At 35.6% G+C, this 26363-nt stretch overlaps 1 protein-coding gene across 3 annotated transcripts in view; it reads right to left on the bottom strand.

Annotated features, from left to right (window-relative positions):
• Positions 1 to 26363, bottom strand: part of vps13a (vacuolar protein sorting 13 homolog A) — a 268114-nt gene that overhangs the window by 153004 nt on the left and 88747 nt on the right. For all 3 annotated transcript variants that reach the window (XM_039750560.1, XM_039750562.1, XM_039750561.1), the window contains exons 16-24: positions 17379 to 17473; positions 11814 to 11956; positions 7973 to 8168; positions 7733 to 7847; positions 6147 to 6283; positions 5101 to 5233; positions 2935 to 3052; positions 2483 to 2621; positions 975 to 1065 (exon numbers count right to left, since the gene is read on the bottom strand). In XM_039750560.1, coding sequence (XP_039606494.1) covers positions 975 to 1065; positions 2483 to 2621; positions 2935 to 3052; positions 5101 to 5233; positions 6147 to 6283; positions 7733 to 7847; positions 7973 to 8168; positions 11814 to 11956; positions 17379 to 17473 — 1167 coding nt within the window. The remainder of the gene's footprint in view (positions 1 to 974; positions 1066 to 2482; positions 2622 to 2934; positions 3053 to 5100; positions 5234 to 6146; positions 6284 to 7732; positions 7848 to 7972; positions 8169 to 11813; positions 11957 to 17378; positions 17474 to 26363) is intronic.

Raw genomic sequence — 26363 nt, 5'->3', positions numbered from 1 at the left:
AATACATGTGTGTGAATGAAAGGCAGGTCAAAGGAATGGTGATGATGCAAGAAGAAGAGCTGGCAAAGGTGGAGGAGTTTAAATACTTGGAATCAACAGTACAGAGGGAAAGGGAGTGTGGAAGAGAGGCGAGAGAGTACAGGCATGGTGGAGTGGGTGGAGAAGAGCGTCAAGAGTGATTTGTAACAGACGGGTACCAGAAAGAGTGAAAAGGGAATATCTACAAGACAGTACTGAGACCAGCTATGTTATATGGGTTGGAGACGGTGGCACTGACAAAAACACAGGAGACAGAGTTGGAGGTGTCAGAGTTAAAGATGTTAATATTTGCATTGCGTGTGACAAGGATGGACAAGTTTAAGAATGAGTACATTAAATGGTCCGTTTAGGTTGGATGGTTTGGAGACAAAGCCAGAGAGGTGGGACTGCATTGTTTTGGACATGTGCAGAGGAGAGATGCTGGGTATATTGAAAGATGGCAAGAAAGAACAAAAGAGGAAGGACTATGAGGAGAGTTATGGATGTGGTGAGAGAGGATATGCAGGTGGTGGGTATGACCGAGCAAGATGCAGAGGACAGGAACATATAGAAACAGATTTTCCACTGTGGCGACTCCTAACAAAAACAGCCAAAAAAAGAAGAATAAGATAGACATATCCAAAATATTACATTTGAGCAGAAACCTTTTTAGTTGATGAAGGACCTTCTAATCATACTCTAATATGGGTACACTAAATTATACAAAACTGGTAAGCAACTGGAATGTGGTTAAAGAAAGAAACAGAAATCCATCTAATCATAGGTATAAACAGTTTACTATTACAAGCAGTCATAAAGTCATTATAAATATCACACATTTAAATTATCAGATATCAAAATAGTTTTTGAGTTCTTTGGAATTCTAGACTGATTGAATAGAAAATAATACTAAGAAAGGTCAAATAAAGCCAAGTAAATTAGTAATCATGACTAACCTGATTCAAAAACAATTGATGATCGTAGATCAGTTAATGATTTTCTATGCAATTCCAGCTGAGGTGTCATGGTAACAGGGTACTTCAAAACCTGAAAAAAAAAAAATCAAAGACATGAGAAAAATTTACTCAGGTTAAATATATGTGATTTTACTTAAAATTGCATCAGCCCAAACCACAGCTGGAAAAGTTAAAAAACACAGTATACTGTATTTTATTATTACTTACATTTAACATAATTTCAGTTTTCTATTAACCCTAGAATCCCTGAAGCCTATGTAAAAACTCATAATCCCAGCCCGCGTTAAATTGCTTCACACCTTTCCATCATCGTCTTTTGTTTTGCAAATGTGTCAATCAGCAAAAGCAGCAAGCAGCCTGCTATCCCATCCCCCCTCTTGACGGAGTTCAACTCAAGCAAAAAGTTCTCCCAGCTCAAGCCACGGCTCCTTATCTGCTTGTGAGGTGCCTGGAGTTGTATAGGGTAAATAATACAGTATATCATTATTTGGAATACATGTATTTTAATGTGTGTTCCGTGTCTACAAAGATCTGGGTAAGTGTACGATAAAAGGAAATGTGAGGCAAGAAATGCTGAACACATTCCTAAAGAAGAAACTTTTTCCATGTTATACTAATAATGACGTGAAGTGTATAATGTGTGAAAACTTTGGTCCAAATATCAAATAAACACGTGCGCTTTAATTCAAGAATATAACCAAAGTAAACAAAAAAAAAAAAAACAAATGTCAATCAACAGAAAACTAATATGTGTTCCTGGATGGTACAGCGGTAAGAGCTGCTGCCTTATTGCAGAAAGTTGCCAGTTTAATCCCCGGCGCTTCACATTTTGAGTAGTGAGCTGCTATTATTATTATTTCTATAATATAATAAAAACATTCATTTGATTTGAGTCTGTAACGCCCGGTGTAAATTTTGGCTATTTGAAAAAGTTAGCTCTTTACTTTTTTTATTATTATTCAGTTTTATTCTCTCAATGATTATTTTTTTGCTAAAAATGTGAGCAGAGCAGTGAGGCAGCAATGCTAAGTATTGCACCACTGTGCCTCAAACATCAAAAGACACAGACAGAACGATAACCAAGTCCATGTAAAGGAACCGGTGTGGGATGAATTAGCCACGTGGATTGGTGGGAGTCAAAACAAATCTGTGAAATAATAACAACAGATGTATTACCGTGTACAGGGTGTTTCTTTTGTTTTGATGGAAGAAAAAAAGTGTGAAACATCTGCACAGATTGATTGGACATAGCTGGCAAATCTTTTTTTTTGTTTATAAGCCGCACTTTTTTCTTCAATCAAAAAAATGAAATGCCTTGTAAAAACATGGAATGTTTTGACCCAGCCAGGAAGTGCAAAATGACGGGACAGTTTACACTCATTTAATAATACATACTTAAAAGGAGCATAATAAGAAATACTTCTTAAAAATGATATATCTACTAAGCAGATGGAAACCAAAATTATTATGTGGGTTTAATGATTTACCTGTGGAGTATTCTGGGGTTGGGAAACCGGAGGAGAGCTGCTTGCCAGTGGGATGCTATCTATTAATGCAAGTGTTCCTCTTAGTTTTTCATCAGATATGCAAAAAGATAGCAAAGGAAGCTCCCCAAAAGCCTTAAACCTGTTTAAATGGCATAGTTACATATTTATTTAAATAACTACAGAAACAGTAAGACATGTTTTTATATCTTATTGATGATCACACTCATAACAAAAAAATTCTAATACATATAATAAACAATACATAGAGTAAAGATTACAGAAATTATTACAACTCTTTAACCAGTTTCTAATATAAGAGTATTTTCTTATTTTTTTAATTCCACATTTTATTTTACAAAGCTAAGGCTACTGGAGGCTTAATAAAATCAAAATATTTTAAATGTTGATGTTAAATCTGTCCTTCATTTTATTAACCCTGTAAGTTCACTTACTTTGGCATTCGTGAATCTGTTGCAACCATTGCTCTGCTAAACTCAACTTTCAGATCTAATGGTTCCAAAATATGAAGCGAAGATTTTTTCAGATTTCTAGCTTCCTTCCAATTCTCATCTACATCATAAGAAAACTGCTTGAGAAATTGAAGTTTTTTTAAAAGTATAAATGTGATAAAACAAACTGAGTAACAGTATGCCATATGAAAATATTTAAAGATTAAAAACATGACAAACAAACAGGATTGAAGGTTAAAAGCAATGTAGAGGTATAATCAAATTTCTCTGTTGAACAGAACAAGGGAGAGTTGTTTATATTACATTTACCCATAGAGGTGCAATAACTGATATTTATGGTCAATTTTGATATCAAATATTTTGACAGAAAAATCGGGCAGTTCAGAATCAGTTTACTGATTTCAGAGTGTTATGCTGCCTATAGATATTATTTAGATCATTTAAATCAAAATATGGTGATTACTAAAAAACACAAACATTTTACACACTATACAAAAAGCACTGAAATACCTCCAAATAATATATTAAAATGACAGTTTCTTTATTCATTAAATTTTCTTAACCTGTTAATTGTAATTCATTGCCCTAGGGTTAAAGTTTTTTTTCTGCCAGCACTGGCTATTAGAAAGATACATTTGCACCATGTTAAGTTGATATGTATTTCATTTAATTTGTTAATTTCTATGTTGATTTAATTTAAATACACTAAATTACACATATACTATAAAAGCATTCATTATTTTTCCCCATTTTGTTTAATACAGGTTTAGATGTTCACATTCTTAAATTCTTACCCAGATGTGGTTGGAAGCTTGGTTTTCATTTTTAAAAGGCAAATTGATAAAACTACGGCAAAATATCCTCCTCAACAAGGGACCTTTAAGGCCAGTTAAGCCTGCTTTGATTTTAATTCTACAGACTCTGTGCTTTTGAATTTATTTTTTTCATACAAATCAATAATTATTAAAATAAAAATTTCCTCAGTTGTGCATGGAGTTCATAAGCATAGCCTCTTCCAAACTCTTTGATTTTTCTGATCTGAAAAGTTTGATATTTGAAGCTTTTTACTTATTATTAAAATGCAGTGGTGCATTGTGTTTAACATATGATACTGCATACAATTCAAATGCCCCAACCAACTCCTTGCTTTGTAAGTCAGCTTGTCTACCAATAACAATAATATCAATAATATAATAAATAAACTTAAATGAAATGAAAATTAACTAAAATTAAAAAAGAGGATCCAATTTTGGGGAAGAAAAAAGCCTTCTAACCAACAAGCTGAGAAAGTCAACTAAATAAAACCCATCATATCTTTAGAAGTTCATCTGTCACAAAGGAATAAAGACAAGAATTGAAAATACTTGAAACATAGTATTTACAGTAGTGATGATCTACTAATGTACCATAAAAATCTAATTAAATGTTTTAAATAAAAACTGGCAAAATGTACCACATCCAATATTTGAGTCTCTCTTTAAGCTACCAACTCCACTTAAACTCCTTTAATTTAATTAATCCTACCATGCAATCTGCCTCACTAAACCTTAATGTTAAAATATATGAAAGCTGAACTTTTTCATATACTCACATATCTCTGTTACTATATATGCTTCCTATCAATAACAGCGGAACAGAAGAAAAACAGAATGTTTGTCTGAATCTACAATAATATAATAAAAATGTATTATTCTGGTCATCTGTGAGACCAAAACCAAAACCCAAGCCATTATCACAAGGCTCACTTTCATATAGCAGCTGAATACCAAATCCAGTCATTGAAGACCTGTGCATATTCAAGGCTTTTTTATTATCTATCCCACAAAATCAGCAAAATATTCAACTATTTGTAGCATGATGAAATACAAATGCATTGACAAGCTCAATATAGTGTTGTGAATGAAAAATATTTAGGATTTAATTTTCACAAAACATAGCCCTGACAAACTGCCGATCTGTCATTGCTGAACAAAAAACTGTCTTGGTTTCCCCTTGGATAACATATGAAGGAACTACAAGAAATTGTTAGGTTAAGTAATATCAGGATTAACAAACAAGTTCTCATAATTCTAGTAGGTTGACAAATTCAACAAACAGAAAATTTGATTTTCATTGCCAACAATTCTAACATACCTGTTAAAGACTTACCTGGCTTGCTAAAAAGTAATTGCACACTGCTTAGCTGTATGTCAAAACTGTCATATGCCCGAGACATAATGTCTTCAATACTGCTATGTCCAATGGATAACTGAGGAAGATCCTTACGACTTTTACTTTTTACCTTTAGAAAGAAATTGAAGGGAAATCAGTTAATATGCAATCCTACTTTTCACTTCAACATACACTGGCTTTCCTTTAAATGGCAAACATTGTACATAATAGAATGGTCACATTAACAGCTACACTCTAAAGCATACCCTGAAATAATGGGGTGTAGGCCTCCTTACAATGTTTAGGCTGACCAAAGTTACTATAACATGCACATCCTTTAAATACACAGAATATTTTGCCTGCTAATATAACAAGCACTTGTTTATTCTCAGTATTTATATCAAGTCGAAAACCTATTCCTTTACTATACATTCTTTGTTTTAGGGCTCTTGATTTAGTTATTCACTGTATATTGTTATCAACTGAGTTATTTGGGCTAGTTTGCAGGTGGCCAGGCACTGGACTGTGCCAGAGATATTTTAACTTTTAACATCATGAACCCAAAGTGGGGACTACAAACTTAAAATTTGCTTGAATCTTTTTAATGTTTTTCCCCAGAGGTTGTGGTTATGTAAATGTCATTCATATGTCCACTTTAAGCAACCACAAAGTCAGATTCCCAGTATGAACAAATGCCCTTGGCTAATAAAATGACTCAATTCCATTGCATGTGTACCGAAAGGGGATTTTCTTTTTATTTCCACTCTTTCTGGGTGGTCTTATCCTTCATCTTACTAGCATTAAGATTCTTGAATGTCAAAATAACTAAATGATTTTTAAATCATATTAACTTTGCTGTGAAAAAATTAATTTGTGTAAATACTGTTTGCTGCAAGGTGATTCATGTTTTACAGTTACTGAATTAATTTCTTCTTAGTCTGCAATGGACTAAACCTCCCTCTTCTCTGTGAAGGGCACTACAGAAGAACAAAAATATATGAATACTAATAGACTTAGATGGTAACAGCCATAAAACCAATTACTTTCAGATGTCCAAGGTCTAAGATAAGAAGGTTTTCAGAAGAAGTATAGAAACCCGTCTGTGGAATTATAACATAGGAAGCATTCAGGTTGATTTTCAGATCCAACACTTTCTGAGTTTCTATCACATACATTAATCCTGCAATTAAGGGAAACAATATTGGTGAATTAATAAATAGCAGCATCCTCTTTTTTGCACTATTTTCAGGACTAAGAAAACTATTTCAGCATTCTTCATTTGTCATTTTAAATAATTATTTTTTTATAAAGATTTTGCTAGCTAAAAGGCTTCAGCAAACAAAAAGGCATTCTATATTTTTAAAAGTGAAAATACAAAATATCTTTCTTTCTAACTGAAGGTTAGCTATTTACAGACTTTGTACATTCATTGTAGCAACATATATTAACCACTGTAACCTGCTTTTGAGTCCTATTAAGACATTTAAGCAGCATATCTTCTAGCCACGTAGCTGCTGGCAAGAGATTTTAATAGTAGTATGGTACACTTCAAATGAACCTTTGAATGGTATTCGGTTACACTATATGGTCTCAGCTATTGCTGTGTAGTTTGGTTCCAAATTAAAGCCATAAAAACATTTAGCACAAACAAAAAAATGTTTATTTTGACATATTCATTAGTTTGTACTGTATGCAAATACTTTAGTGGTGATGAAGTATATCTGTAAGGATCTAAATATTATTAACTGCTGTAACACTGTACTTAGTTGTCTTTGAAGAGAAATTAATATTTTCCAAGAAAGGTTAACTTTTACAGCGGTCAAATTTAACTAAACAGCAGAGGAGGCTTTCATCTGAGAATAGAAGAACCTGTTAGTTTGCTTGCAACCTAGGTGTTATGCTGAGATATGCTAAGACTAACTAGGAGTTCTGATTTCACTTGGTTTACATGTTACCCATTCATTTTACAGACTTCCCACACCTCCACATTAAGACAATATAAAATGTATCCTTTTCAGTAGCACTTTTACTTGATCATACTTTCATAAACAAGGTTTAAAATTTTTAACTTATTTATTATTCACCTGTATATCTTGTGCACTTGTAAGCTAAGTAAAATAATGTTGAAGTCATGTTTTGTAAAGCTGTGTGTCCACCAGTTAAAGCTGCCTCCATTTTACATATAATCATTCATGCATTAATATATTTATTTTTCAGACTTCACTACTTTCCAAGTGAACACTGCAAATCAGTTTAACTACTGCATTACCTTAACTAACAGTTACTTGAGATAAATAATTTAAAAAGTACAACAAAGAATACCATGAAAAGATAACTTTTATAGTCCACCCTATCCAACATTCTTAAGGAAATAACAACCTACAATTTTTGCATAGCGGGTAAATGACTGGTATATTGTCTTTTTTCTTTATCCATATGGATCATTTTTTTATGATTCTTACATACCACAGTCCTAAAATTACCAGAAGGTTACTTCTGACTGCTAATCATTTTGCATGTTGTCTATATTAAATATCTGACAATGCAAATCAATTTATGACCGAAAGAATTTCCAATTTCCTTACATTTTAAAAACAAAGACAAAATTGTAACTATTTAACCTTGTTACCTGTTGAAGTCTTGTCTCTGAACTCTTCCAGCTTCATCAAAGTGGCTGAAGTCAACTCATCCAAATGTACATCCTGCGGAGGCCTAAAAAACTCTGACAAGCTGTTCAGAGTAACCTTGTACAAAAAAAAAAAGTCAAATAGAGATATATTGTAGTATACTCTTTGTCACTGGTACATTCATATTATACATATAATTATAAACATTAAATACAGTTTCACTTCTAACAATTCTCACTTACAGCATCATACACAATTTCCAGTGGTTGTGATTCAACCCTTAATCTCTGGTCTGCAGATTCATCAAGAGGGTTGGTTTCAAACAAAACGCTGAGAAGTTCTTGATCCTTTGTTTTTGTTTTTTGGGATAGCAACATTGGGCTAGTCTTGTTCTGCTCAAGTCCAATTACTTCAAATGTGCTTATTTTTGAAGAAAATCTATAATGCAAAAATGGTACAGACAGAACAAGGTTTACTATTTGTCACTCTGGATCATACACGCATACACTTTTCTACAATATCTTATTCACCAATGTCATATTTAATATATAGATGTAATTTATTTAAATAAAACCACATGCAGATATATTACATACATTAAGAGCAATGACAGATTGAGAATACCGAGTACTGAAATTAAATACATATTTTGATTTTTTTTAATAATAAAACATTTACTCTGTATAATTACTGCTTGCATGTTGTCAAAGTACTTCTTAAGCAAATTAAAGAGCTTAAATAAAACTTAAATAATTCCAAAGAAAGAAAAGAAATTAAGGTCAGATGGCCAGAAAAAACAGCAAAAGAAAAACAAAAAAAGACCTGCAGGCTTTCCAGTGCCAAAAGACCACCAACTCCCACTGGTCATTCTATCAAACATAAATGGACTTAAGTCATTTCTTATTATTTTTTAGTCTTTAACCTAAATAATTTAATGTAGTTGGTCTCATGGACAGCTGGGGCAAAATATAAAATATAAACTGTATGAAGAGATGAGAAAAATTCACATACTGTATAATACACAGCTTAATACAATACCATTCCTTTCTGTAAGACTGCTTAATCCTAAGCAGGGTTGCAGATATTTGGAACCTTACCCAGCAAGCATAGGGCACAAGGCAGGAACAACCCCCTGGATAGGGCACCAGTCCAACACAGGCTAAACACACACTCACACACATACATATCACATACATGCACTTTAGGACCAATTTAGTGTTGCCAGTCCAACTAACCTGCATATTTTGGACAGTGGGTTGGAACCGGTGTAACCAGAAGCAACCGAAGCAGACATGGAAAGAACATGCAAATTCCATGCAAAAAGGACCCTTACTGCAAGGTAGTAGTGTACCATTGTGCTACTGAAGGCCTACTCAAATACCGGCCTGCAGGCCACATGTGGCCCAGAAGCAACATACGAGTGGTCCACCAGGGCCCCTGACTGCAATTACAATAGAATCAAATGCAAACAACAATAGGCTTTGGTTATTATCATTTCTACTTAGTTCGCCAGGGACGAATGAAATTATTGAAACTTGAAACTAATTATATTGTAACAGATGCAAAAGGCCATTTTTTATTGTTGACCATATGTGCTGTTAACATATGTGTCAGTAGGGGCTCCCCTTGCATATCCCTGAGCTGCATAAAGGCTGGTTTATATCATGTGCTGAGTGCAAGGGAGTTGCGGCGAAAATTATGTCAAACTTGGAGACATGCACAGGAAAATATTTCTAAGTACACGGCACTGCTGACGGGATGGCCATGTATTCCAAATGGTGAATTTCTATGAGAGGCTTGTTACGCTTGTGCCAGAATAATGACCAAAGGGCTGAAAATGATACAACCAGTCATCAAAACAAAAGGTAAGCATGCAAAACATTTGAAATTCATCTGCCAATCATATAGGTCCCCTATTATGAATATACTGTATCTGTGCCTTGTGGAATTCAGTTGTCCTTTCTGATATGGTGTAGCACATTAAAGTGTGATTGTCACCAATCTCCTAGTGTTCATGTATCTTTGCAAACCGGGAGAGGATCTCGAAGATCGCATATTTCAAAAGGGAAACAAATGTTATTGCTAATATTGTGCATTTCTTTGATTTTATGCACTTTGTAAGATATGGCTGGGTCAGATCAGATGTGAGCAAAACGATTATTTTTTATTTCAAAAATGGAAACAAAGTATTGCTACTACCTCAGATTCTGCTCAGTTACAGCTTTTTTGTTGTTTTATTTATACATTTTTGATGTGGCAGGGTTAGATGTGACCAAGTGTAAACAATGAATAAAAACTACTTGTTTTAAATACATTAATTTGTGTTAATTTAAAATTTGTCATGACCTGTTGCTTACTGGCTGCTGAAAATGTCTGGCCCAGCTACATTTCTTGGTTTGAAAATCTGGCCCAACTGAAATTGTAATTGAATAGCCCTGCTCTACTGTGTAGTCCACAGCCTAACACACATGATTTATTTTTAGCAGAATTTCAGACTATAGTGGTGGTTGTTTAGGGATGGTTACATTTAACAAAATAAAAAATCAGTGCTAGAATAAAAAAAGAAGGAAAATAAAAGACAGAACCAATAGGAGACTAACACAGTAAAAATTCACTGTTTAAGCAAACAATTTAGACAGACTTTTAAAATGTCAAGCAGAATGATAATTTAATGTGAAGTTACTTACTCATTGGTAATAAAGTAAAAGGTATCAAAATGAGCCTGCATATGCTTGTGAAACTCAAAAAGAAAAAAAAAAAAAACAGAAACAATTCAGACTTGAGCGTCAGCAGGGTTTGTGCCCTAGGAATCAAATTACCCAAACTATTCTATAAACATTTCAGTAATTATTTACCACTCTGATGCTGATTTTTCTGATCATAAAACAGTGACGAACAGGCACACACACACACAGACAGACACACACCATTCATCGAGATATCAATGTTTTTGGTATCAGGAGACCCTAAAACATCAAGATCCATTGAAAACCGGAGATTGAAATTGTTGACAAATCTAAAGGTTTTGCCCCATCCTCCATAGATGATAGGTTATTGTGGGGGTGGGCGCAAAGCAAAAACACTGCAAAGATACAATTAGCACTTATGTTGTTTTACACATGGTTACGTAGGCGACTGTTAATTAAGTTAATTGTTTGTTGCCCGAGTTGGTCAAAAGGCACATGAATGTAGTGGCTATGTTTTTATTGACCTTAGAGTAAAGAGAATAATGATCTCTCAGATGCACTGAAACTCAATTTTAACCCAAAAAAAGTGAAAAAAAGCTCAGGATAGATACTACAAAGATGCCCATCTCCTTCTTCTGGGTAGCGGAGTACTTCCGGTGACACAAATATATTGCTTCTTTCTAATCCAGAGGCTATGCTCATCCATTCTGTTATTCCCCCAAGGCTTATCACTCGCCATGGGAAAGGCGCTACTCGCCATCTCTAACTCTCATCAATTAAAGGGTCCTGAAAGTCCTGGGTTCTGCTGGCACACCCACAACTTAGAATATGGGAATCTGTTGAGTTTATTTACCAAGTTAATTTACATCAGTGACCTTGGAGAGGTTACCAATAGGCACTGTCTTCTCCCACAAACATACAGATGTTCTGTAAGTCCCAGTGTAGTGGTCCTTCGCTCACACAAGAAAATTCCTTTCATGACTTTACCCTATGCTTTCTCACAGTTAGCATTTTTGTCCTGGCAACCAGACACCACAGCAAAAAAGATACCAGAACTTTAGCTTTACGCCTAGATATATAAATTGCAGAAGTTTCTTTTCCTAATATGTCACATTCAAATTTTGCATAAAAAACAAACAGCTTAAGTTAAGAATGATTTAATTACAGAGTTGGAAAGATCTGCTTACTTACATTTTACCAGAATATTTCATTGATATATAACCTTATTTTCTTCATTTTGTTCTTATTTTTACAATAAATAGTTCCTTCATTATTAGAATGTCTAAATGCTTAAAGAAAAGAATTGCACATACACAAGATAGATATTAAACAATATACTCAAAGAGTGTAAAAGGGTTTGGCTACTTGGTGAATACTAAATAAATTTCTGTCTTACTTAACAGCTTGTGCACCAGGTCTTTGAGTCAACTGTGCTCCCAGATCAATAACAACAACTCTGAGTAAGTCTGGTTTACTCTTGTTCTCTTTAATCGAAACAGACATGCTTATTAACTGGACAGACACTTTCATGGCTTCAAACTGTAAAATAAAGTAAAAACATTAAAAAATAAAAACACACATTTTATATAATTGTTTTCTTTAATATTCTAAATAAAACAAGTCTTGCTATTTCCACATGTAAACTACCACTACCCATTAAACTCATTAAAGACCTATAAATTAAAAGAATATGGAGCAGTTAAAACCCGCATTCTTTATTGCAATTAACTAACAAGGCTAGAAGAGCGAGGATAACTCTTATTTAAAAAATGCATTACAATTACTAAGAAATACTGTATACACTGAACAATTAAAAAAAACAAATAACCTAACATGAGTGTCTTTAGTAAAATGTAATGAAAACCTATGCTGACACTAGGAGAATATGCAAAGATAATAACAAGGTGTGGGATTTAGACCCAGCGGTAGCATCAGCACTAATACGTTTTCTATAAAAATAGGTTGACTTGGCATATTCCTTTCTATTAAAATATTCTCCCAAGAAAGTGTGTGCTTACAGTGGAGGCAGAATGTTTTTGAACCCTTTAGAATTTTCTCACATTTTCATATAAGTATGATATTAAACATGATCAGATTTTTACCTAAGTTTTTTTAACTAGATGAAGAGAACCAAATAAAATAAATACTATAAATTTTACTTGTACTTTTTATTTGTTGAGGAAAATTATCCACGTTACATACCTGTGTGTGAAAAAGTTTGCAAATCTTTGTATTCAGTAACTGAAATAATCCCCTTGTGCAGCAATACCTTCAACTGAACATTTCTGGTAACTGTTGATTAGCCTTGCATATTGGGTTGGAGAATTTTTAGCCTATATTCCTGGGACTTTGGTGGACTTTCTTGCATAAACTGCTTGTTTCTACAGTCGTGGCCAAAAGTTTTGAGAATGACACAAATTTGCTGCTTCAGCGTTTTTAGATCTTTTCGTCAGATGTTTCTATGGTATACTGGAGTATAATTACAAGCATTTCATACAATTACATTAAGTTTATGCAAAGAGTCAATATTTGCAGTGTTGGCCCTTCTTTTTCAAGACCTCTGCAATTCTCCCTGGCATGCTGTCAATCAACTTCTGGGACAAATTCTGACTGATGGCAACCCATTCTTGCATAATCAATGCTTTAAGTTTGTCAGAATTTGTGGGGTTTTGTTTGTCCACAAGTCACACAAGACCACAAATAAATTTGCAAAAACCTCAAGTAAACTTTTTTCACATTGTCATTATGGGGTGTTGTGTGTAGAATTCTGAGGAAAAAAATGAATTTATTCCATTTTGGAATAAGGCTGTAACATAACAAAATGTGGAAAAAGTGATGCGTTGTGAATACTTTCCGGATGCACTGTATCACTTTTGCTTTATGGCATGGTGCTCCATCATGATGGAAAAGTCATTGTACATCACCAAACTGTTCTTGGATGGCTGGGAGAAGTTGCTCTCAGAGGATATTTTGGTACCATTCTTTATTCATGGCTGTGTTCTTAGGCAAAATTGTGAGTGAGCCCACTCTCTTGGCTGAGAAGCAAACCCACACATGAATGGTCTCAGGATGCTTTACTGATGACATGACACAGGACTCTTTTTTCCCCAAATGCCCCAAACGATCAGAAAGGGGATTCTTCAGAGAAAATTACTTTACCCCTATCCTCAGCAGTCCAATCCTTGCTGAACTTTCTTGGGTACCCTGAAATCTTCTTCATAAAAGCAGTGGAAATGGGTTTTTTGGGATTAAGTTAATTTTCGTTGCAAAGAGAGATTTTGCGATTAATTGCAATTCATCTGATCACTCTTCATAACATTCTAGAGTATATGCAAATTGTCATCATAAAAACTGAGGCAGCAAACTTTGTGAAAATTAATATTTGTGTCATTCTCAAAACTTTTGGCCACGACTGTACAATGTTTCCATAGGATTTCAGCCATGATTTTCACTCAGCCATTCCAAAACAGGAAATTTCTTCTGCATTAACAATTCTTTGATAGAATGATTTGTAAGTTTAGGGTCAACTTTCACTTGACCTTCAGATCTTGGGCAGATACGGTGTTATTTTCCTGTAGAATTTGCTGGCACAATTCAGAATTCAACTTCCATTAAAGATGGTATGCCATACTGCTCCACAAACAGTAAAGGAAGTACAAACCATAATAGAGTTTCCATCATATTTCACAAATAGAATAAAGTTCTTATGGCAGAAGGCAATATTTGCTTTTCTCCAAACATTAACACTTTTCTTTCAAGCCAAAAAAATCATCTATCCACGGAACATTCTTACAATAGCTTTCTAGCTTATCCATGCAGTCATAAGCAAACTTCAGATGGGCATCAGTGTTCGTCTTGGAAAGTAATGCCTTTCTCCTTGTAACACTGCCATGCACACCAGTGTTGTTCAGTGCTCTCCTGCTGGTGGACTTAAAAGCAAGGACATTAGCCAATACATGAAGGTCCAATAAATGAGAGGCTTTTAGATCTTAGATGTTCTCATGGTGGTTCTTTGTGAACTCCTGGCATATTGCATGGCCTTTGTTGGTCAACCCCTCCTGGGGCCTCATGTATAAACGGTGCGTACGCACAGAAATGTTGCGCAAGAACTTTTCCATGTTCAAATCGCGATGTATAAAACCTACACTTGGCGTAAAGCCACGCACTTTTCCACGGTACCTCATGCCTTGTCATACGCAAGTTCTCCGCTCGGTTTTGCAAACTGGCGGCACCCAGCGTCAAAGCAATGGTACTGTTCTTGTATGATTACTCATTATTTTCATGACGCGGCTTTATAAATACACAGAAACTAACCGCATATTGTTTATTAGTGTAATGCATCTGATTGTAATTAACTCGTAACAATATAATGGTCCAGGGAACAGCCATAATATTCCAAATACCATAACTGCTTTAGCGTTGTTACTCTCACTTCTTCTTCTTCTTCTTCTTCTTTCAGCTCCTCCCGTTAGGAGTTGCCACAGCGGATCATCTTTTTCCATATTACTCTCACTGCACGACTCGGAGTATTTATATCACTGTATCTGAGTGTGAATCACAGCAGCAGCTGATCGGAAGAAGAATTATCGGTATACGGCATTAAGCACACGCTGTCTCAGCCACTGCAAAACGTTTTAAAGCCTTACCTGTACAGACCTCGCGGTTCAGAAACAGTTTAATCCCAAGAACTTTAAATGCACTCAATCAAGTGCTCCTTATAGAACGGTTTGTACTTATAAGTACAATCACCCCACTGTAAACTTGCACTACAGTTATAATATTACACAACCTGAGTCACTTTATAAAGCGCATATTTACATATGATGATGATATCATTTTTAAGGTGAAATGCAGCAAAATATGTTTGTTAAATTATACACATAAAACTTTAACTTCATTTAAATAATCTATATTCTTCACTGGGAGTGTCGTGAAGGATAGAATAATTAAACATGTACTACGAAGATATTTCAATGTTCTTTAAACGTTTTGAAGAATGGCTAAGCTTACAGATGGCTTAATGTCTATTAAAGAGCTGATTGTATGGCGATCGGTTACTTGGGGAAAGAAAAGCAAGAACTCTTGGGCGCGTAATATATATTGAATATAAAACAGAAAGAGAAAATAACAACACAGCTAAAAACGCAGCGACAAATTTCGACAAAAGATAAATGCTTGTCATGAGCACGAGGCTCATGAAACACATGTTTAATAATGTGCTTTAGCTCCTATCATCATGAAAATGACATCACGTATACATCTCAGTATTTTAGTTATTCAGAGAGCTGTAATATCACAAATGTAATGGACTCTGTGTCCAGTTGGAGGAAGAGAGCCAGTTTAAGAAGCAAGTAGTGATTCACACACATAGAGCACATACGAGTAGAAGATCAAATACAAAACAAAGCATTTAACATGCTACTTTAATTACGATGTGATTTGAGAAACTTTAATTAAACGATTTTAAGATGAAGTTTATAATGTTCTACTAAATGACAAAATAAACTACGTGATTAAAGTGGAAATGTAGAGATTGAAGTTGACATTTTGTGCTTTTTCCCCACCGTGTGCCTTTTTTCTCTGTACCCTAATAAACTTTCGTATGACACTCAGACAGTGGGCTTACAACTCTTCTTTTCACGGCAACTTTGATATGTGACTTCTTTTTTATTTCCGGCACTGTGCGATTTTGTGAATGTGAGCTTTCAAGTTTCTCCAACACGCTATGTCACTCGATCAACTTCCTTTTGTTGATTATACCACGGTTTATTTGAACAAATAGTATGTTTTTCCTTTGCCTCCACTTGGTATTCGCTGAAATTCTTATATTTTCCCCGTGCTTTTCCCATTGTCTTTTCACAGAAGGCTGCGCTTAAGGGCGATTTATATTGATTTGCATATTCAAATAGGCGAAATTCTGGGAGGATTTGGGGCGTTACAAAATGCGCGTGCACGAGCGTTAGTTTTCACGCTGATAGGGATTTATGTAACGGAAGAACGTGGAAGTTGGAGTACGCACAGATTCCTGCATCTGGATTTTTCTGTGTGTAAGCACATTTCGGCTTTTGTGCTTACGCCATGTTATAGTGCGAGTTCTACACACGGCGTTATACATGAGGCCCCTGGAGAGGGTAAAAATAGTATTGAATTTCCTACATTTGTGCACAACAGTGGACTGGTGGAATACAAAGTCTTTAGAAATTGTTTTAGAATCTTTTCCAGCCTTGTGAGTATCAACACCTTTTTTCTGAGGTCCTTAGAAAACGCCTTTGATCTAAGCATGACAAACATCCAAAAACCTGTGTGGTGAAGATCAGATGTTGATAATGAAGACCCAGATTTATGTTCTTTAAACAGGACCGGACCCCCCACCCTCTCAACTGATTGTGATCTCATTGATTGAAATACCCAAGTCTAATTTACCCTTCAAATGAACTGATAATCCTAGAGGGTCACATACTTTTTCACACACAGAAATGTAACACTGAATTATTTTCCTTGTTAAATAAATAAACGAGTGTTAAAGTTCGTATGTAATTTGTTTAACTGGGCTCTCTATTTAATTTTAGGACTTGTATTAAAATCTGATCATGTTTTAGGTCATATTTTTGCAGAAATAGAGAAATTTGAAAAGGGTTCACAAACTTTCTAGCATCACTGTACATACTTTAAGGTGGGAGTTTAATGTGTAATCTCTATACTATAATCTATAATACTTATATAACTATAATCTCTATAATACTTGTTACTTCCTGCTGCATGGTATCACAGGTATAACATCCTAAGTCCAAAGCAATTCAATAGAAAATATGGACAATATGTTTATGTATATGATATGAATAAATAATCCATGCCAAATAGGTAGATCCCTACTTTATTTTTTTTCATTGTCTCTTGCAAGTTCACTTAATCTTCTCTATTGAAACAAGAGAAAAAATTAAAACTAAATTCACTTTCTTGCCTCTTTTGGCAGAGTGGGGTCAATGGCTGTTTCACTATACCCAATGGCCTTATACAGTTTTGCTTTCTCTTCAGGAGTCATCAGTTCTTCAAAGCCTAATAAGAAAAGAAAAGAAAAAACAGCAACACAAAATGTTTTTACTTTTTTGTATAATAAAATGACAATCATTTTTATATGTGCTATCACAAAGATTTTAATAGTGCCCATAAATTGTATTCACCCCTTAAATATTTTGTTTTATTAATATACAACATTAAATCACAATGGATTTAATTTGGCTTTTTATAAAGAAAAAGACAGTTTATGCCAAAGTGAAAACAGATCCCTGTAGTAGTTTAATTTAATTATAAATATAAACAAAAATAATTGGTCATTTAGTATTCATGTCCTTCACATCAGAATTTAGCAGCCTTGTGTCTGGTCTCTATCAGCTTTGTACATCTGGACACTGCAATGTTTCTCCATTCTTTTTTGTAAAACTGTACAAACTCTATCAGGTTCTTAATTGGACAGAGATGTGGACTTGACTCGGCCCCTGCAGAACATTAACACTGTTATTTTCAAACTAGTTCTGTGTAGCTATGGCTTAATACATTGTATTGTATTTTATTGTATTGTAGCTATGGCTTAATGCCTGGAGTGTGGTTGTCCTGCTGAAAAATTATCCCAGAATGTTTGTTTGCATTAGATTTTCCTCTAGGATTTCCCTGTATTTTGCTGTTCCGGGACCTGCTGCAGAGAAGCATCCCAACAGCAAGATGCCATTACTATGTTTCATGGTGAAAATAGTGCATTTCTGATAAGGTGCAGTGTTTGGCTTACACAAAAAATGGCGTTTAGCCTGAATGACGAAAAGTATAATTTTGTCACATAGAACTTTTTCCAGTTTATTTCTAAAAAAGTCTATTTTAACAGTGGCCTTCTCTTTGCTATTTTCCTATGTATCTGTGACCAGTGTAGCACCTGTGCAGCAGCTGGTGTATCCCCATCCTCATCCATTGTAGCTTGTACCCCCTTTAGAGCTATCATGCGTATATTGGTGGCCTGCCTTACTAGTCTTCTAGTGGACTATCACTCGGTATTTATAGATGCCCCAGTCTAAGCAGATTTGCCGTGGTGTCTTATTTCTTGTTGATTATCTTAACTGGACTACAAAGAATATTCAGTGACTTGGAGGTTTTGTTGTATCCATCCCCCGACTTGAGCTTTTTAAACCACCAATTCATGGAGTTGCCTCAAGTGATACTTTGTCTTTGTTGTGTAGGTTAGGCCATGACAATAACTCACCACAAGTTGGACCTGCCACATACAGGTGCGTTTATACTAAAATAAACTGAAACCCTTTGACTACTGACAGGTAATCTCCATTTATCTAATTAGGTAAATTCTAAAACTAATTGCCTGCATCAGTGATGATTTATGTGTGTAACATTAATGGAAGTGAACACTGATGGGTCAGCTATTTTGTGTTTTACATGTGTTATTAATATACTGTACAATACACCATTTTCCAAGAATCTGCACTCACTTTAAAATTAAAGTGTCTTTATATGTTTAACAGTGTCAAAAAAGGTTGTCAAATACACTGATTAAATATTGCATAACAATAAAATGTAAACACATCCATGGGGGTGAATACTTTGCTTAGGTACTGTATAAACACAGGATATTAAAATTGCCTAGTATAAAACAAACTCTGTTGTATACATGACAACAGACATTTGAATAACTGAATAGGTTTAAATTCAAAGAGCTTTTTAGGTACTGCTTTTCTGAAAATAAAAAAACATTTGGGTGGATACTTGTAATAACACTGATAAATAAAACCTTAGTATATACTTAGGAGACAAAACTAAAGAAAAGTATTTTTGTTTAGTTTTAGCAAAAGGCACATGAATGTTTTTAGTTTTAGATAAAAGGTCAAAAAATCAATTTGACTTATGGTAAAATGTTCACAAAACCTGCTGTGCAAACATCCTGATAGGTAAGAGTTTGGGCGAAAAATAAGATAAGTGATAGGACTGATTCCTGCCTGCACTTTCTGTTTATGTTTCTTATGGTGGTCCATATTGCAGCAGTGTTTTCCATGGTACAAACAAAAATAACTTATACCTATGCAGCATGTACATATGATACAATATACTTGTGATATCTTCAAAGTGTAAAATTATTTTCTGCTGTTTGTTTAATCTTTATATGCATATAAGGTAGTATGCCTGTTTTTTTTTTAAGTTATTAAAATGTCCAAAACAAATGAAAAGTAGGTTTACAAAGACAACAGTGCATCTTTTCTACTTCAAAAGAAGCAGACAATATAGTAATTTGGCTTTTTAAAATAAATACTGTCTTTAACTTTGGTTTTATTTTTTTTAAGTAAATCAACTTACAGTTTTTTCTTTTTCTCAATATTTGCTATTGTGGTGAAGTTTACACAAAAAAAAAAATAATATTTTAATTTATATATTTTATTATATAAGTAACATATTTTAAAAACATAAAAGCCAATGTTTCATTTCATCTTTAATTTACTCAAGGTTCTTAAATGCATCTTTTCTTCTTTTTTTACAGGGAGGTTTACATGTTAAAATGGGGGCAACATCAATTGATTATCTAAGGAGGACACTGAGAAAGCTCAGATTATGGGGTTTAATGTCACCAAAATCTAGCTACACATAATAAGGATAGAAATGTAAATGTTAGATTGTTGCTGTAAAATCCTTGTTCAGGGTGAGCCAAAATGAAGTACCACATTTCTCAAGGTCATTGCGCGAGATAGAGGCATCCAATTGGGTTAGAGTGGGGGTCTTTAGCTTAGGTAGGCGATCCCTTGTAGTTTTCAGTTGGTAACATGCCTTGGTCTGGTGCGCACAATGCTATCGCTGTTGAAACATTCTTCAAAAACAAATCCATCATCACTATGCAACGTGCCTTCCAAACACACTTCAGCATTCCTCCCAACGGTGACACCCCAAATCGGAAAACAATTTCTCAGTTGGTAGCTATATTTAGACAGATGCCATTTTCATGTGCAGTGACAAGTCACATATCCACATGAATGGTTGCGTAAATAAGCAAAACTTTCACTATTGGTCTGAAACCAAACCTTGTGAATTTCATTAGAGACCCCTGCACTGTGAACATATTACAGTTTTGTGTGCCATTGCAGAATTTGGCATTGTAGGCCCTTACTTTTTTGAGAAAGGCGGAGCAAAGTCACCGTCACTTCAGAACGTGACATTGAAATGCTAGAGAACTTTTTGCGGCCCCAACTGGAAGAAATGGATGTGGTAGATGCCTGGTTTCAACAGGATGGAGCAACAACTCATACGGCGCGGAGATCCTGCAAACTTTCTGGGAGATGTTTCCAGGGAAGCTGATCTCCCTGCAAGGCAATGTCAGGTGGCCTTCACGTTCGCCTAACCTTGCTCCGTGTGATTTCTTCTTGTGGAGCTATTTCAAGTCGAAGATATACACACCGACCCCAAAACCTTGAAGCCGTCAAGGATGCTATATGCCACGAAATCGCCGCTATTCCCCATGAAATGGCCGAACAGGTCATGTGAGCGTTCTCATAGAGTGTTATTGCTAATGATGGCCACCACCTTGAAGACATCATTTTTAAAGCACAGTGAAAGAAAATCCATTTTGTATACCCTTACTTGTGTCGTAATGAAATGTATTTTATCTTGTAGTATTTTTGTAGAATAAATGTTTGAAATGTGGTACTTCTTTTTGGGTCACACTGTAGAATATAATATTTGACCAATCATATGTACAGAATTGCCACCTTGCATGAGGGAAAGGAGGCATCAACTGTCTCCATTTTGGCTACCTAAGTGCCTCTATGCTTTCACCTGTTAATTTTCTTCCAAGATGTTAAACACAATGATGGGGGAGCATTATTTGTATTGCAAGTAATGAATAAATACTGTAGCTGTAAACTATATATTTTTTTTCTGGTGATGCTGGAAAATTAATTCTGACCTATGGGGGCTGACTTCAACACAATGCTGACAGTTAACTAAAGATAACTGCTTAACTCAACAATTAAAAACAGACCATGAGTCTAGAACATCTTTAATCCTGATATGGGAAAACAGAATGCTCCTCCAATGTTAACAACACTTTTCGTAAAATTTACCTTAATCCTGCACTTTTTTACGCATTTTTTATTTCTTTATTGTAAGTATAGTTCGTAGATGAAGCTGACTCGAATTGTATGGATTTGGATTAATTTTTACGGACTTTACTTTGACTAGGAACAACTGAATCTGTGGATCACGGGACGAGACCTACGAACATTTCTTTGTACCTGGCGATCTAGGAGCCTGGGATGATCTGTCTCCTTGATTATAGTTGCTCTGCTGGTCTGCTTTCGATGCATTTTATTGTGCTTTATGACTAAGAACTGATCTGATGTTCACACCCACCTGGCTTGTGGCTCTGGGGTGATCACGCCTGTAATTACTTGTTTGTGGCTGTATGTTGGAACCTCCAAATCCTGCTACCTTCTCCTGCAATGCTTTTTGCTGCTTTGCTATCATCATTCATCGCCGCCACTGCCAGTCTCACCAGCTCCGCTGTGCATTGCTGCTTCTCCACTGCTATCAGATAAGTATTGCTTAGTATCATGCTAAAATACTCTCTTTACAAACTCCTTCATATTAAACAGTTTGTCCAGAGCAAATGGTCTGACTGGAATATCCTAAAAGACACCTGTATTTTGCAGCGCCGGAAATATGTACATCGCGGGTCAGGGCAGTGAATGAAAAGATCACAGGCAGCATTTGCTCAGGAATACGCCGTCCTACTCATGCCCCTGGAAATAGAAGTGTCAGTGTGCCAAATTTACAGTATGTGAAAATAAAGTCCGGTCACGGCTCTGTGAAAAAAACAAGTCATCAACTAATATTGCATTGTTTAATTTGAGATCTCTTAATGGCAAAGCATTGGTGCTGTCAGAATTCATCATTGACACCAAACTTGATATGCTGTGTTTAACGGAGACTTGGTAAAAACCAAATGAATTTACATCTCTCACAGAGGCGACACCACCTGGTTACACTTCCTCACAGAGCCTCATAGTTCAAGACAAGGCGGAGGACTTGCAGTAATTATCGGAGTCGATTTAAACATCAAAAGAATCCCAATTGATTGTCCATTGTCATTCGAGTGTCTGGCTCTTAAACTAATAACGGAATCAAGTCTTGTCTTACTCATTGTTCTTTATCGTCCTCCAAAATACAATGCATCCTTCTTATCTGATCTGACTGAACTATTAACCCACTTTCCTTTTCCCAGAGAGTCATTCTTCTTGGAGATTTCAACATCCATATTGACATCCCCACATCTAAACTGAGAAATTAATTTCTATCCTTACTGTACTGTTTTGACTTGACACATGTTGATTTTCCCACCCAGTCTGGTGGTCATATATTGGATCTGATCTGTACATCTGGACTGTTGCCAACATTTACAGTACTGATTTGGAACCCTCGGACTATAAAGCAGTACTTTTCACTGTCTCATTACCTCTCCCTCCTCTTACCTGTAAACGACAAATCTCTTACAGAAACCTTAAAAATATCTGTCCCCCTATTCTTTCTGGATCCAATTCTGATCATTTACTGTCTTCACCTATTCCATCAACAGTAGATAGTCTTGTTGACCACTATAACTCAGTCCTTCATTCAGCATTAGATAAAACAGCTCCTTTAAAAAAAGGAGGTTTCCTTTAAGCGTTCAGTTCAGCTCCTTGGTATAATTCAGAATTGCGATCTATGAAAGCAGCTGGCCGATGCCTTGAGAGAATGTCACGCAAGTCTGGCCTTACCGTGCACATCCAGGCTTTCTCTGTCCACCAAAGAGCTTACAGAGAAGCACTAACTGTTGCCAAGAACACCCATTATGGCAGAATAATAGAAAGTGGCCACAATAAGCAAAGGTTTTGTTGTCTGTAGTTAATAAAGTACTCCAATCCGTATCTGGCCCAACTACCTCTTCTACTGAAGTCTGTGAGAAATTCCTCCACTTTTTCCGTAACAAAATTGAAGATCTAAATAATTCAACTAACATAAAAACATTATTTGTTTATATCTCTCCCTGTTTTCCCACTCCATCCAGCTCCTTCTCAAAGTTCTCACCAGTCACATCCGCATTTGTTAATGAACTGCTTTGTAAGATGAGGCCGACAACTTGTGTAGTGGACCCCATCCCCACCACACTACTTAAATCATGCCTTCATGCCATAATCCCGACCATTACAACAATAATAAAAACTCATCCCTTGACACTGGCTTTGTGTCACTCATTTTTAAAATTGTTTTTGTAACCCCAATGTTAAAAAAAGTCTGATCTTGAAGCTGACAATCTTAACAATTTAGGCCTATTTCCCACTTACCTTTTCTATCAAAAGTACAGCATGTTGTAGCTTCCCAATTCACCAACTACTTAACTTCAAATAATTTGATGAAACCCTTTCAGTCTGGTTTCAGGGTGCAGCACAGCTGTGAAACTGCTCTGCTACGGGTAACCAATGATATGCTTATGGCTGCAGACTCCAGAAAAACCAGCATATTAATTCTGTTAGACCTCAGTGCAGCATTTGACACTGTCAGACATGACATTCTACTGTCCAGAATGGAGAACATGCTGGGTATCTCTGGCACTGCACTCCAGTGGTTCAAGTCTTATATGACTGATAGACAAGAGTTTGTTAGTCTTAGCAACAGCAGATCCAGCTGAGCGCCAGTCACACAAGGAGTTCCTCAGGGTTCTGTCCTCAGTCCTCTGCTTTTCTGTATTTATATGCTTCCCCTTGGCCATATTATTCATAGCTTTGGACTGGTTTATCATTTTTATGCAGACAAAACTCAACTCTATTTCAATGTTAAAAGTGAAACTTCATCAGAGCTTTCTCAGCTCACAACTTGCCTCAGTAAAATTAAAACCTGGATGGAGCAGAACTCTTGCAACAAAACTGAACTCCTGTAAACTGGGACTAAAGTGTAACTTAATAAAATGAGCTCCTTCCCAGTCCATCTTGGCGGTGATCTCATCAAACCTGCCTCTACTGCAAAGAATCTTGGTGCCATTTTTGCTTCCTTCCTTTCTTATTCCGCCCACATAAATCACATTAAGAAACTTTCTTACTTTCACCTCCGTAACATATCATGTGTTTGCTCCTTCCTCTCCTTTTCTAACGCCGAGAAACTTGTCCGTGCTTTTATCACATCCCGCATCGATTATTGTAATTCCCTATTGGCAGGTGCCCCTTCTAATCTTATATCACAGCTCCAGCTTATTCAAAACTCGAACCAGCAACAGTGAGCTCATAACACCCATCGTGCTTCGCCTTCACTGGCTCCCTGTGTCTTACAGAATTGAATATAAAATCCTACTAATAACCTACAATTTACATCAGTGACCTTCTCCATCACTATGTGCTTGTCCACCCACTAAGGTCCTCTGATTCTGGCAATCTTATTGTGCCCCACACTAATTTATTTACACTCCATGGGTGAAAGGGCCTTCAGCTGTATAGCGCCCAGACTCCAGAATGACCTACCGAAATTAATTAGATCAGCTGACTCCATTAATTCTTTTAAAAAACAACTCAAAACTCATCTGTCCAGGAAGGCTTTTAGCTCTTCCTGACTTTACTACCCTTCTTTCAGTTTACCTCTATGTCAAGACGCTCATGTAACCTGTGTGTGTGTGCTAGACCATCAATTATGTTGTCTGTTAGTAATTCAGAGAGAAAAAAAGCCCATCTTACTCTTCTTTACTTATTTATTTGGTTTAGTAAAATGCTATATTCTGTATACCCTGCCGTTCTTTCTTAAACTCTGAGAAGTGCCTTGAGCATGGAAAAGGCGCTATATAAATAAAATGTATTTTTATTATTATCTATCTGGAAGGTCCCTCTCCCAAGAACTAGTAAGCATTTCCTTTGTTCGCCTCTCTAATCTAATGGTCTCTTTCATGAAACTGATCTGTGGTTCTCCTGCAGTTAAGCATTTTTTTTTCAAAACTCTCTTAAAATTCATTCATCGCTGTGGCTTGAAATAGTTTTAAATCTACTTTAAGGATCACATATAGTCAGGTCTGGTATACAGGTGATCCTACTTTGGTTGTAGGAAAACAAAGCTAGTGGCTCATAGTGTCCCTGAACCAAATAGCCTTCCATCTCTCAGGTAGTCACAATGCTAGCCATTCCCTAAACAAAGCAGGTAAATTTCTCCTCAAAGCTCCTAAATAGTATACTGACCTCCTGTGAGGCTTTCCTGAGCTAGCTCTTGAATGAGCAACCTGACTCCAACTTTGTTAACTAGTGACCATTTGGTGCTACCTGTTTGCCAAGATGTCTTCTGAATTTTTGTCAGCCCTCCAAGGCCTTTTCTTGATAAAATGCTATCCAACCCTGGCACATACTGTGTCACCTGCCCTTCAGCATTTTGTGACAATACTACAAGTACTCACTCACCTGCTACTTTTTCGCTTTCTATTACACTGGTGATCCTATCATGTTCGGACTCTTCAGTCTGGCAGCCTATAGTCAGTATGGTACTCTTACGCATTGTTGTTAGTTTGCATATTCATTGCATTTACCTTTTTCTCCGAGTACTCTCATTTATAACCTCATCTTTATTTGAGTCTTTTTAAACTTCTAACAAATAATTCAAAGTGTGGAAAATCTGAGTGAATATTCTCTAGTAAATAAAAAGAAAGTAAACTGTATTTGTAACAGGAATACATGGACATTTATTCCATGTTTGTGGGCTTATTCCTACTTATATTTAAAATGCTGCACTTTTCAGCTTCAGATGAAAATATAGTCTTAATGTTTATTGCTGAAAATGTAACATTTTTAAAAAAATCACTTTAGATTAGTTTCTAAGCAAAATGACTATATAAGGAATAAAATGATAAATAAATCTATTTTGCTCAACAAGAAAACTACATAAAAAAAGAAAAAAGAATGGG

Source organism: Polypterus senegalus, chromosome 4 (assembly GCF_016835505.1).
Source record: "Polypterus senegalus isolate Bchr_013 chromosome 4, ASM1683550v1, whole genome shotgun sequence".
In the NCBI taxonomy this organism is placed as follows: domain Eukaryota; kingdom Metazoa; phylum Chordata; class Cladistia; order Polypteriformes; family Polypteridae; genus Polypterus; species Polypterus senegalus.
The sequence above is the reverse complement of the archived record's forward strand: the minus strand, read 5'-3'. Positions and strand labels throughout refer to the sequence as shown.